Source organism: Muscardinus avellanarius, assembly GCF_963383645.1.
Source record: "Muscardinus avellanarius genome assembly, chromosome: 12".
NCBI classification, from domain to species: domain Eukaryota; kingdom Metazoa; phylum Chordata; class Mammalia; order Rodentia; family Gliridae; genus Muscardinus; species Muscardinus avellanarius.
The window spans coordinates 80,453,789-80,467,643 of NC_137798.1; the positions used below are offsets into that span (position 1 = coordinate 80,453,789).

At 48.6% G+C, this 13,855-nt stretch overlaps 1 protein-coding gene across 1 annotated transcript in view; it reads left to right on the forward strand.

The window, feature by feature from the left end:
* The window catches only part of IFT43 (intraflagellar transport 43), a gene marked incomplete at both ends in the record, with an annotated part of 87,659 nt that overhangs the window by 52,761 nt on the left and 21,043 nt on the right, over nucleotides 1-13,855 (forward strand). The window contains 2 exons of the mRNA XM_080707836.1: nucleotides 6,565-6,597; nucleotides 7,247-7,293. Of these exons, the coding sequence (XP_080563962.1) occupies nucleotides 6,565-6,597; nucleotides 7,247-7,293 (80 nt within the window). The remainder of the gene's footprint in view (nucleotides 1-6,564; nucleotides 6,598-7,246; nucleotides 7,294-13,855) is intronic.

Sequence of the window (13,855 nt, forward strand, 5' to 3'; positions counted from 1 at the left end):
ATCCCAGAGTGCCAAAATTTGGGTGCTAGGAAATTCTTGCAGTGCTTTAAAAGAAGGAAGAGAATATATTATCTAACACGCTAGATACTGAACACATGAATGGCATGAACTAGGAACTGGGGAAAGAGGGTAGGCACTTCAGCTTCCAGGGAGATTTAAATGAGGAATCCGCTGGCCAAGGAGAACTTCCATTCATGAGAAACACCTGGCTCTTCTCTAGTAGTGTGACTGTGGGAACCTGGAGCAGAGGAACCCCAGGGATCCAGTTGACTGTCCTCCTGAAGGGACAGTGTGGCCACGACCACAATAACAGATTTCCCCTTTCCTCAGGTTCCCACTGCAAAGGCGGGTCTGGCGGGTCACACAGTTAAAAAGTAGAGCCTTGGCTTTGGATTTGCGGAGCGATGTGATTTGGGACACCACTTTCTTTCTCTCTGGCCTGGGTAAAATTTGCCTCACTGAGGTTTAGAGGCAACTTGAGATTTTTATTGGACATTTTAGAATTGTAAGAGTAGAGGACTTTGCAAGAAGATGGTATTTTGGCCTCTCTCGCCCCAGAGGAGCGATACATTTTTTAAAATGCAAAGTCGCTTTGACGCCAGTTTAGTTGTTGGTCTCATTCCCTCTCTTCCCCTCGCCCATGTTTCTTTCTGAATTTGGCTGAGGAATTTTTTCATTTTGCAAGGGAACCACGTGGTGGCTTCAGATTTCTCTTACCTGCAACAAGTTGTAGTCATCACGGTTTGTCCAAACCCTTCTGTTCCTCCCTGGGTCACAGGCGGTGGCCTGAGGGGGATGGGCCAGGGGAGGGCCCTCCCGGGGTCTGTGCCAGCCTGCTCCGTCTTGCAGCAGGGAGGTAAGTCTAGGGTCCAGTATGTGCCGTGGGTATTAAGAGGCTTCAAGGACACTTCCCCCCATTTATCCCAGTTATGTCCCCTGCTAAAATAGGTTAACGGTGTCTAATTAACCACTGAACATTGTCATGCAGCATAAAGATAGCATCCCGGCCGTCCTCTGAGCCGTGGTACTTTATCTCCATTTAGATCTCTGCAGTGTTCCATTAGACGCGGGAGCCGCGTTTAGCTGAGATGATGTCTGTGTTCGTGTGCCATTCAGCCTCCCACGCGGAGCCTGAGCAGCGGCAGCTGGGGCCTTGTGTCCGGTGGCAGGGAATCCAGGTTGCCACGGGCCTCTCCCCCAGGCGCTACTGGGGGCCCTACCACTTCCTGGTCCTAGAGACACAGCCCCTCCTCTTTTTTTCATCTTTTAGTATTGCGGGGACATTCTGCCTGGAGCTACATTCCCAGCCTGTTTTATTATTTTGAAATGATGTCTTGCAAAGTTGCTTAGAGATCCTCTTGTCTCAGCCTCCCAAGTACTGGGACAACAGGTGTGTGCCATCATGTCCACCTTTCTGTGGACACTTGGTCATGCTGGCCAGACTGGGCCCCCCGATGCAGCAGGGGGCGATCAGGACAGACTCTGCAGGTGGGGAGGGTTCCTACCCAACAGCCGGTCTTTACCACTGAGCCCCAGAATGAAACCACAAGGATTCAGGAGGCCACGGAGCCCCAGGGGCCTCAGTCATGTTGTGCGCCAGTGGAATCGAGCTTGTCCTCAGCCGACCAAGTGAATAAGAAAGGGATTACACTTGAGTAGAAGAAATGGGAAAAGGAGGAAATATGAAGGAAGGTCATTTAGCTAGACAGGACAGACTCCTTCCTCTCTCTCTCTCTCTCTCTCTCTCTCTCTCTCTCTCTCGCTGTAACACAGGCTGTCATGTTGTAAATAAAACATACATAATAAATCACACAGAACAATTAGGCTAGCGTTAATTACCAAATCGTCAGGCCTGACAAAGCCGTAGCCCTGCTATAAGTTAAAAGCACGTCCCTGTCATGGAAAATATCGATTGGGTTTGAAGCAGAGTCTATAGAAGGAGCGTGTCCGTCGGTGTCAAACCGCCTGTATGTCTCTATCTGGTGCAGTTAAAAACTGGGCTTTGGAATCAGACAAGCAGGCCTCGTGTTCTGGCCCTGCGCTCTCCAGGTGGGTGACCCGAGGCAAGCTACTTTACCTCTCCGAGCCCCAGGCTCCTTGCCTATAAAACAGAGCAAGTTAACTAAAATAATATGATCATCACGAGCATCATGCTTCGTGTTATATGTAACATAGCAATTATTATAGGAGCATGTAAACAATTCCGCGTCCGTGCCTGGCGCCCAACAAGCTCAGTAAGTGCTGACTGCTGTTGTCCTCGCTTTCGTCCTTCCATGGCAGGTTCACTGGGGAAACCAGCTACTACCTGAGAATGGGCTTCTCTGAGAATTAAGAGTGGCTGAATCCAGCCAAGAGAAGAAACCAAGTACCAGTCAGAGAGCTAGGACAAAAACCAGGAGGGACAAGCTGAGTGCTGAGCCGAGGGACTGACAGGACTTTTGCAGCAAAAAAAAAAAAAAAAAAAAAAAAAAGAAAAGAAAAAACAACCCCTTATCCTTAGTGACCCCTGCCCAAGAGGCCAGTGTTTAAGGAATATGGTGGCTTCATGGCTGAGCATTTGGACAGTTGGAAAGGGCCACGCAGAGATGTGATTTCCCCTTTGCCAAACCACTGAGCAGGCCGGTGCCCCAGGCGCTGGGGAGGTGGCATCCAGCATGTCCTTCCTCCTGCTTCGAGTGTGCAAGGTGGGAGGTCAGAGGTGAAGCTTCAGCCTGCAAAGTGGCCAAAGCGGTCAGCAAGTGGTGGGGAGCGCTTACAAAGAAACTGGCATCTAATTAACTTTTCCAAGGGCTGGTTCCGCAGCCTCTGTGCTGTACGTTCTGCATGTTGAGCGAGCATCTCTGTTCGGGTCTGAATTGCCCTGGCCTGCCATGTGCAGAGCTCCGTTGGTTCCTAAGAACACCGTGGGCTTCTGCGTGCATCTCAGGAACAGGGCTTTGCTTTGTGGACCATTCAGGTCCTTGGCTGTTTCCTCCTGACCTCAGCCTTTAGGTCAAGTCCACACTAAACACTTCTCAGGGAAGAAAGTAGGCAGGGGAAAAGAAGACAGGCAGGTTCCAGCAACTGGAGCCTTCAGCTTCATACCTGAAATCAGTTAGGACCATTAGTCTCAGTAGCCATAACTGGGGCTCCTTTCTAGAAATGACTGCCTGCTGGGGCTGGGGGTAAGCACATGGACACTGGAAAAGCTTCCCAGGTGTGATTCTGTTAAGAACTCCCTGTTTAAGGGATTCTCTCTAGCTTTCAATTCTCTGAGCCCTCTATTGCCTTCCAAAAGTAGGGAGCGCCAAGAAGGGGTGGTCTGGGCAGTAAATCCAACGGACATCTGGGTACTCCGTGGGCACTGGGAAATCAGCAGGGATCCACTCTTGAAAAGGCCTGGGGCAACGTGTTTGGGACCCAGGGTGAGAGTCGGGAGATGCAGAGTCAGGTTTCAGCCTCATCACTAAGGAGCTCTGTGATTTGGGTGAAGCCAGATGTCCTCCGTGTCCCCCAGTGGCGTGGTGCTTCCGAAGTGCGGTTGTGCTTCCCACGGCCCAGCCGAGGAGGGTGTGATAGCGTGAAAGTCTCCGGAGAGGATGAAAAGCTCTCTGTGTGATGGGGCCTTATTAGTGTCATGACCACTGTCAGATTCTCCGTCCTCTAACAGCCCCTTCTGGGGAGCCAGGCACAGGTCCCCCGGGAAGCTTGGGGCTGTGCTGCCCGCAGCTCTGTAGACGACCTGCCGCAGGTCGGGGGCCAGGCCTCGGGGGCCGCAGTGACAACCTCAGTTTCCTCAGAAGTTGGGAGAGAAACGTGTCTGTGAGGGAGAGGTGACCCAGAACCCACACCACTTTACCTCAGCCTCTGTTCCCACGCACTTTGTGGGAGCAGAACTCCAGCCCCAGGTCCTTCTCTGGTTGCCCACCCTCAGGTAGGTTTTAGGATTTGGTTTGCCTGTTTGTTTGTTCATGTTTAGCCGGTCACCAATAATTTTAAAATCTGTCCTATTATTATGATGGGTTGTGTGCATAGGTAAACTGAAAACATAGGCAGGTGTGGTGGTACACACTTGGCATCCTAGTACTCGGGAGGCTGGGACGGGAGGATCGCAGGTTCACAGCCAGGCTCAGCAACTTGTGAGGCCCTCTGCAACTCAGGGAGGCCCTGCTTCAAAGTAGAAATAATAATAATCACATAGGGCTAAAGGTGTAGCTCAGAGGTAGAATGCCCCGGGTTTAATCCCCAGCACCACACACAAAAACAAAACAAAACACAACTGAAAACATAAAGTTTATATAATGCTTATCCTATTTGCAGTATACTCTTTTTTTTTTCTTTTTTCTGTTCTGCAAAGAAGAAGAAAGAAAAGGGGAGAAATGCTAGCAGTGGTCTGTGGAATTGATTTCGTGACTCACTAATGGGCCGTGACCTGTGCTTTAAACATCTCATGCTGGACCCTGTGTCTTTGCACTGGCCTGAGGTGCCTCTGCATACCAGGTGGATAAATCTGTAAAGTGGGGTTTTATTTTAGATTCTGTTCCTGAGGTGCATGTATGGTTATTTGCACATGGCATTTCTGTAGGGGACACGCTCCCCACCAGCTCCCCTGACGCATGCTTCCACCAAATGCTCCCTCTGCTCCCTCACATCTGCCGCCCGCACGGCCGCAGGACCGCTCGTCTCCTCTCCTCACCCCTACAAGAAAACCAGCAGCAGGACTCAGCTGCTCACCTGGAACCCAGCTGCCTGGAGGCCGAGGCAGAGGGATTGCAAATTCGAGGCCAGCTGGGCAATTCAGAGAGACTCTGTCTCAAAATAAAAAGGAGACTGTAGTTCAGTTGTACAGCACCCCACGTTTGCCCCCCAGTACTGACACACACACACACACACACCCCTCAGTGATTCAGGACTAGTCTTGGACTGCAGTGGGCAGGGACCCCGGAGAGGAATCAGGCTCCTCTACTGCAGACCCGGTGTAGCCAGGCTTTTTAGTGAAAGGATCCAGAAATCTGGACTTTGGTACAAAATCTCAGTTTAGGGGACACATTTAGGTTAAAACAAAACAAAACAAAAAATCATCAAAACAGAAAGCCAGCAGTGTGGCCCAAACCTAACTCATCCTCACGCTAGTAGAAGGCCCAGAAGTGGCCGGTCTTGGTCCGTGCTTTGGGTCGGCGGCATCGGCTCCATGCTTTCATCCTGCTGTGTCTCCATCTTGCAAGAGAAGACCCTGGAGCCTCAGAGCACACCACCTGAGGTGTCCCTGCTGCCCACAGTTCATACAGGCTAAATTTCATGGAAGGTAGTATAGTCTGTTGAAACTTGGTTTAATTTATTTTTACTTTTGACTGTTTTTAATTAAATTTGTGATTAGACTCTTGGGGAGAATTTTTACATCTTACAGGAGTGGGTGGTTGGTACCAAAGAAGTCCTTGCTGGTGAGGTTGGTGGACTCCCACTGGAGGTTTGTGGGGCCTCCAGGTTGTTAGAACATTGCTGTCACCCCTTGTCCCTGCTCATCACGAAGCAAAACTTCTGACTCAAAAGAATTCATTTAGCCAGGCGTGATGGCACACACCTATAATCCCAGTACTTCAGAGGTTGAAAAAGGTAGATCCCAGATTTGAGGCCAGCCTCAGCAACATAGTGAGACTCAGCAACCTAGTGAGACCCTGTTTCAAAATAAAAAGGGCTGAGGGTATAGCTTGGCAGTAGACTGCCCCGAGGTTCTCATTCATTCTTCTCTTTCTCTCTCTAACACACACAAATAATTGAAAACAAAAACATCTCTGTTGTGGGAGTTCTCAGTCATATCAAAATGTAATTACCAGGTACCCAGCACCCAACTTTGATCATCACCAGCATTTTGCCAGTCTTTTTTAGAAGACTTTACATCAATGTTTCTTAAAGTGCCAAATAGCAACCTTAGAATTGCCCAATTTTTTTTTGTTTAAAATGCCTAATCCTGGGCTCCTCCTGCCTAGACCAGCTGACTCAGAAATCTCACCTCCAGATTGTAGCAGTCTGTCTGTCTAGGTTTCCCAGGTGCTTTTTGTGCCACTGGCAGGTGAAAGCCCCGCCTTACAGAGGCAGGTGTGTCAACCCCGTGACCTGTCTGTGGAGTGTCCCAAGGGTCACTCCTCACTCAACACCTCTCTTGAAGTCTGATTCTTCATGTGGATGACACAGAAACACAGTTGCTGAGCCTACAGTCTGAACTTTTGCTCCTGAGAAGCTACATGTACTGACAACTTAACAGGGCCAAGTAAGACCCAGGGCCTCAATCCCAAGTCAGTGGGTCAGTTAATGTTTGAAAGGGGAATACCATTATCATCTGGCTCCATTCGGATCAGCCTGCACATAAAGTTTCCTTGGAGTCGTGCTGGAGAATCCTCTAAGAAGGCCTATGGTGTCCGTGGTTCACTCGTGCTGGCTTGGGGCCTTTGTCCATAAGAGGACATTCAGACAGAGAAAGCACTTGGGATGTACCAATTTGCCCCCATTTTGAAAATCCTTCCTCAAGACATTGCCCCAGTGTGTGCGACTCGTGAGTTCTTATAAACGTTGTCTTTCTCCTTTTAGGTTGGGAAAGAAGGCTTCTGAAGAGACGGAAGAGTATGTCTCCAGTTTTCTTGTGGCATCCTATGGCGACCTTTGTCAGCAGTGAGGCTTGGTGGTCATTATCTCTTCAGCCTGTGTTGAACACAGCATTAACAAATAAGACATTGTGAATCTGGCTGTGGTCTGGGGCTGCAATTGTTCATACTGAATCAAGGGCTCAGATAATGCTGCCTTCTCAGCCGAAGGTCAGGACTCTGGCATTAACGCCTGGGTCATATCTCCCACGAGTGGTTCTTAGAATTGCATGTCCCGGTATCAGGGCACTGATCTAAGCCTTGCTACAGATGGCCAGAAGCGGTCAGTGCTGGCCACGTAAGCCTGGCCTTCTCCTAAGACTTGCTTCAAGAAGAAAAGGAAGAAGGTTTCTAGGCAAAGGCAGGCCACCCGACTTCATACCTCCTGAGGCGGTGGGCCCTCCTCGTGTCAGTCCGTGTGGTTCTCCCCCCAAATGTTGCATCGCGCAGCCTGTGCGCCCGTACGTGGCAGACCCAGGTGCCCAGTCAGGTTTGAGCCAGATGATGGAGAAAAGCAAGGCCAGGGACATTTTTATCTAGAAGAAACAAAGGATGCAGTTAAAAATGGGTTGCTCCTTTTTGCGTTTAAAGCTCATTTTCTTCTCTCCTTTTTTCTTTTCTGGGGGCAGCCACCGCCTCAGACAGCAGAGCCTGAATGGATCAGATGATGGAAGAGGTAAGCTGTTCTTGAAGTCAAGAGGGCTTCGAGAGGCCCCAGAGCCCCTCGCGCACTTCTTGGGCTGCAGCCTCACTGAGGACACTTGCAGTGGCCTCAACACGCACGCGGACTCACAACTCCCTGCCTTGCTTGGATGCTCTCGCCCACCGCGCCGAGCACTCTCACCCCATCTTTATCCCCTTACCTTGCTTGTTCTGCAAAACTCAGCCGAAGTATCACCTCTTCTGGAATGTCTTTCCTTCCAGTCCTACTCCCTCTCTGGCCCAGATGTTCTTTCTCTGTGCTCCTACAGCTAGTAATAAAAACAACTAGTACATATTGAGTGTTTATTATCTAGTAGGCATTGGCTTTGCCAGTTCCACTCATTTATGTTAAAGCTTGAATCTCACCCCAACCCTAAGATAGTACCATTATCACCCCCAGTACAAAGGAGCTAAGTTGCCCAAGGTCCCACAGGACTGCTAAATAAGGAGAGCCGGGGGTTAGGAAGTATCACACTTTAACTCTTTGTTGGTTTCATTACCCCCCCCCACACACACACCCTCAGCCCTGAGCTCCTTGATGACAGATACTCAATCTTACTCATGCATCTCCGGTCTGGGGTGTGCAGTAGTCAGTTAACGCTCACTATGCACATGAGGAGGAAGCCTCTTTTTAGGCCAGCAGTTGTGGCTCATCACAAACCTGTGTTCAAAACTCAAGAGAAAAGATGAAGTTTGTTCACGTCCCCTAACGAAACCTACCAGAGGGCAGTTTGTGCTTGGGTGCTACACTGCTAAAGCTTTTACAGAAACTTACATCTTTGCCATTTCTACACTCCTCATTCCTTGGTGTAGGTCCTAGTTTCTATCTGGCATCAGTGTCCTTCAGCCTGAAGAACTTGTCACTCTTTTGTAGAGCAGAGCATCCAGCCGCAGTCTCTCTGCCTTGTGTAAAAACATTTTCACTTTTCCCCCAGACATAAAATTCCCCTGACAGTTTTTTATTCCGGCCCTTCCGTTATTTCATTGTCTTCTGTCCTATATTGTTTCTGGTGAGAAGTCAGTTGTCCTGCTTATCTTTGTTCTTCTATATGTAATATGTCTTTTCCCCCCCTCTGGCTGCTTTTAAGATTTCTTTTCCTTTATCAGTTGTTATCAGCAATTTGGTGCCTTGAAGTAGTGTGTGTGTGTGTGTGTGTGTGTGTGTGTGTGTGTGTGTGTGTGTGTGAATTTATCCTACTTGAATTGGAGTCTGTGGATTTATAGTTTTAAGTTTTTATCAAGTTCAGAAAATTTTAGCCAGTATTCCTTTTTAAAAAAAATTTTTTTTTTTTTGGTGGTACTGGGGTTCCTGGAAGCCCTTCTGCCTCCGGGCTACACTCCCAGACCTGTTTTTATAATCTTTTTTATTTGGAAACAGGGTCTCTTAAGCCAGAGAGGCTGGCTCCGAACCAGCGGGATCCTCCTGTCTCCGCCTCCCAAGCGCGGGGATTACAAGCGTGCCTGGCTCAGTATTCCTCTATGCGTAGTTTTCTTCCCTCTCATTCCCTCTGCAACTCGAGTCACAAGTGTGTATGTCCGTGCGGTTATCCACACAGGCCACTGGGTTGTTGTGCTTTTCCCCCTGTGCTCCTGTTTGGCTGGCTCTGTTGCCATGTAGCTGATTTTCGTTCATGGTGTCCAATCAGCTGTTAAACACACCTAGTGGATTTGTTATTTCAGCTCTAAGAGATCCACGTAGTCCTTTCTTTTGCTGTATCTTTCATTTATTTCGTTTGTTCATGTTCTTCTTTATTCTTGAGAGGAGTATTTACAGTAGCTGGTTTCAAATACTTTTTCTACGAATTTCATCATCTCTAACTTTTCTGGATCTGCTCCTATTGCCTGATTTTTCTTCAGGTTACAAGTCATGTGTCTCTGCTTCCTCACATGATTAATACTTTTTATTGGATGATGGGCATTCTGAGTGGTACTATGTTGAGTAACTAGATCCCCTTGTCTTTCTTTGAAGACTGATACGTTTGCTTTGGTAGCCAATGAATGTGTCTGTTGGAAACCTGACCATTTTGAGAATTATTTTGGAGCTTTATTAGGGTGATCTAGAGTCAGCCCTAAATAAACACTTAGACACTAAGTGCCAGGTTGTTCACCAAGTTCTCGCCATTCTGGCCGGGTAGAGCAGAGCCTCTAACGTGTCCTTGTAAGCTCTGGGGTTCTTCAGCTCACCTCTCTGCCCAGCCTTGTGGATTCACCCTGCAGAGATGAGCGCAGTACTCAGGCAGTCTAGGTTTCTGGAGCTCTTCCTCTGCAGAGCTGTGCAGTCTCCTGGATACTTCTCACAGTGCAGGCCACCCAAGCCTCCCTACACTTCAGTCTGTTCATCTCAGCAAGACCTCCCTGCTCTGCCGGGGTCTGTGTCCCTAGCCCCTGTGCAGCATCCAGCAGGTACCTCTAGGCAGAAAGCCAGGAGGCCAGGGGCTTGGCCATCTGTTTCCCTTAGTGCTGCACTGCCTACTGTCCAGGGTTGGAAAGAGTGGTATCATATATTTTTTTTCTATTTTATTTTTAGTTGTGTATAGCAGGAGGGCTCATCCAGTACCAGTTACTCCTTCATGGCTGGAAGTAGAGTCCCAAAGCCTTCTTTTAACACCATTGTATGTAACTACATACAAAGGGGGGGGGGGGGGAAATCTGTAAAACATGGATGATTGGGGTGAGGGTCAAAAAGGACATTTATGAAATAATAAGGATGGTGATTAAAATATAGATTTTCCCAGGCCATGCTCAAGTCAAGGTGGAGCTGGGGCCAGAGAGCTGAGTTGTTTTTTGTTTTGGTCCTGGGGACTGAACCCAGGGGTATTCTATCTCTAAGCTTTACCCCAGCCCTGTTTTATTTTTCTGTTTTGAAACAAGGTCTCACTAGGTTGCTGAGAATCTGACTTCATTGCTAAAGCTATCCTTGAACCCGAGATCCTCCTGTCTCAGCGCCCCAAGTACTGGTATTACAGATGTATGCCACCATGCCTAGCTACAAATTAATTTTTTTTGCAATACTGGAGATATAACCCAGGGGCATTCTACCCCTGAGCTACACCTCCAGCCCTATTTTTTATTCTTTAATTTTGAAATAGGGTCTCACTAAATTGCCAAAGGCCTCACTAAGTAGCTGAGGCTGGACAAAAAACTGTGATCCTCCTGTCTCAGCCTCCCAAGTACCAGGAGTACAAGCATGCACCCCTACATCTGGCTTCAGATTAATTTAAATAAGCGGCCCAGATGAATATTTGGCACACAACAGCTTGTAGCCCTTCCTGCCGTGGTACTCCTAAAGCCAGGACTGGAGACTGGAGAAGACAGGAGCCACGTGAAAAATGCCTCTGCCTCAGCTCCTCCCAGAGGGCTTCGAGGCAGAAGAGTAGGCATGAGGTCAGAAGACCAGCTTACACTCAGGGGCAGTAAGAGCTCACAAGCACACTCATGATTCCTCAGCAGTGTTTCTTGCTTTCCTGCATATCTCTCTCTCTCTCTCTCTCTCTCTCTCTCTCTCTCTCTCTCTCCCTCCCCCTCTCTCTCTCTCTCTCTCTCTCTCTCTCTCTCTCTCTCCCTCTCCCTCTCCCTCTCCCTCTCCCTCTCCCTCTCCCTCTCCCTCTCCCTCTCCCTCTCCCTCTCCCTCTCCCTCTCTCTCTCTCTCTCTCTCTCTCTCTCTCTCTCTCTCTCTCTCTCTCCCTCTCTCTCTCTCTCTCTCTCTCTCTCTCTCTCTCTCTCCCTCTCTCTCTCTCTCTCTCTCTCTCTCTCCCTCTCTCTCTCTCTCTCTCCCTCTCCCTCTCCCTCTCCCTCTCCCTCTCCCTCTCCCTCTCCCTCTCCCTCTCCCTCTCCCTCTCCCTCTCCCTCTCCCTCTCCCTCTCCCTCTCCCTCTCCCTCTCTCTCTCTCTCTCTCTCTCTCTCCTCTCGTACTGGGGATGGAACCCTTCTGTCTCCGGGCTGCACTTCTAGACCTCTTTTATATATTTTATTTGGAAACGGGGTCTCTTAAGCCAGCATGGCTGGCTTCGAACCTGCGTGATCATCCTGTCTCCGCCTCCCAGGTGCAGGGATTACAAGCGTGCGCCACCACACCCCGCATCCTGCATCTCTTATTGACAAGTTCATTTCTTTTTTGCCAGTTCTTCCTCCATGGCTCTACCCATTAATCTCCTTCTAGCCACCAGCGTTCACCCACCAGTGGTTCCTGGTGGCCTTCTTCACTAAGGTATCTCGCATTTCTGTCCCCAAAGTCTGCTTTCCCAGACACGTGCCTGGGGTGCCTCCTGCCCTCGCTGAGCCGGCGGTTCAGCGGTTGGTGGCTGCTGGCCCCACTCTTGACCTGCCTGTCCTCACCGTTCTCCGCGGCTCCAGCCATTGGTTGCGTGGTGAGCGGGGTGACCTAGAGGATGTGCCAAGGGACTAGAGAAATGGGAGCTCCACTAGATGTTAGCAGAAGTGCGCTGGGTTAAGGAGCAGTGTGCACAGAAATTTGTAACGACGGAGCAACGATCCCAGAGCCTCGAATTTGAACCGGGGATAGGAGATGGCGACGAAGGCAGGTAGCTTGCACGATGAGGGTCCCGCCTGTCGGATTAGTGCGCGGGAGTATGCCCTGAGTGGGTGTTTTCCAGACAGCTTCAGTCCCCAGTTGCTTGTGTATTTGTCCAGAACGCCTAGAGACTTATGTTTTAAATTTGGGGTGGGAGGATTTAGAGTTCAGTTCTTTGGTAGGAACTTGCAGATAAAACAAAAGAGAGCAATTAACTGTGTGATCCTACTGGAGATTTACTCAGCTGCTCACCCGCTACTCTTCATGTTTTTCCGTGTTCTGTCTTGACCCCTCTTTCCAATGCTCTTCGAAGGACCGCCGAAATCCTATTTTCTGCACTTTTTTTTTTTCAGTACTGGGGATGGAACTCAGGCATTCTCCCTCTGAGTTACGCCCCCAGCCCTATTTTTTCTTTATTTTGAAAGAAGATCTCACTAAGTTAGAGGGCGTCGCTAAGTAGCTGAAGCTGGCTGTAAACCCGTGATCCTCCTCGTGCAGCCTCCCAAGGCCTGGGATTAGGGGATTGCAAACATGTGCCACCATACCCAGCTTTTACATTTTCATTGTCATGAACAAATGGCTGTACTTCCAGGAGTAATCATTAAATGTCAGAGTAACCAGGAGTGGTGGTAATCCCAGTACTTGGAGGCTGTGACAGGAGGGGCCCAGGTTTGAGGACAGCTTCAGCAACACAGTGAGACTCAGAAACCTAGTGAGACCCTGTTTCAAAATAAAAAATAAAATAGGTCTGGGAGTGTAGCTCAGAGGTACCCCTGGATTCAATCACCAGTACCACGAGAAGGGGGTGGGGGGAGGAGAAAGACAGAGACAGAGAGGAGAGAAAAACTTTCTGAATGTTCCAGCTCATACACATGACAGGGGCGTGTCACTAGAGTGCCCTGGCCTCCTTGGAGTCATCCTGGCTTAAAACAAATTGTTGCAGCTCTCAGGAACTTCATAGGCCATCTTGGCCAAGCCTGCCTTCCCACATGTTAAGAAATTGAGGCAAGCTGGGCATGGTGGGGCATGTTTCCAGTATTTGAGAAGCTGAAACAGGAGGAGCCCATGTTCAATTCCAGCCTCAGCAATTTAGTGAGACCCTATTTCAAAATGAAAAAAAATTAAATTTTTGGGGTGTAACTCGAAGGTAAATGCCTTTGAGTTCAATCCCCAGTACTAAAAAAATAAAATAAAATAAGAATCAGCGATGAGTACATGTTTGTACACACAAGTTTTTTACCCCAATATGTTGTATGAATATAATGCACTAATAAAAAATAAAATAAAAAATAAATAAAATAAGGCCTATAGATTACTATCCAATATAACAGAATTCAGAGACTGTGGTCTTCTGACTCTCGAGAGAATCCTCACCCTTGGACTTCAGTGTCCCCCAGCATCACCATCATTTATTACCAAATGTTTCCAGCTACCAAGTCTAGTCTTTTACATTTCCTCTCATGTAATTCTCAAAATAAATTTATGGGAGAGCTTTTTAAACCAACTTTATTGAGATGTGATTTATACACAGTAAACCTTATCTATTTGAATTATACAGGGTTTTTTGTTTGTTTTGTTTTGTTTTGCAGTACTGGGGATGGAACCCAGGGACATTCTAACTCCAAGCAACACCTCCAGCTCTGTTTTTTATTCTTTATTTTGAAATAGGGTCTCACTTGCCGGGCGTGGTGGCGCACGCTTGTAATCCCCGCGCTTGGGAGGCAGAGATAGGAGGATTGCGCAGGTTCGAAGCCAGCCGTGCGCGCTGACGTAGGAGACCCTGTTTCCAAATAAAAATGTAAAAAAGGTCTGGTAGTGTAGCCCGGAGGTTGAAGGGCTTCCAGGAACCCCAGTAGCACAAAAAAAAGGAAAAAGAAAAGAAAAGAAAAAGAAAGAAATAGGGTCTCACTGAGTTGCAAAGGGCCTCACTAAGTAGCCGAGGCTGTCTGCGAACCATGATACTCCTGTCTCAGCCTCCCAAATGCTGGATTAACAAGTATGTGCC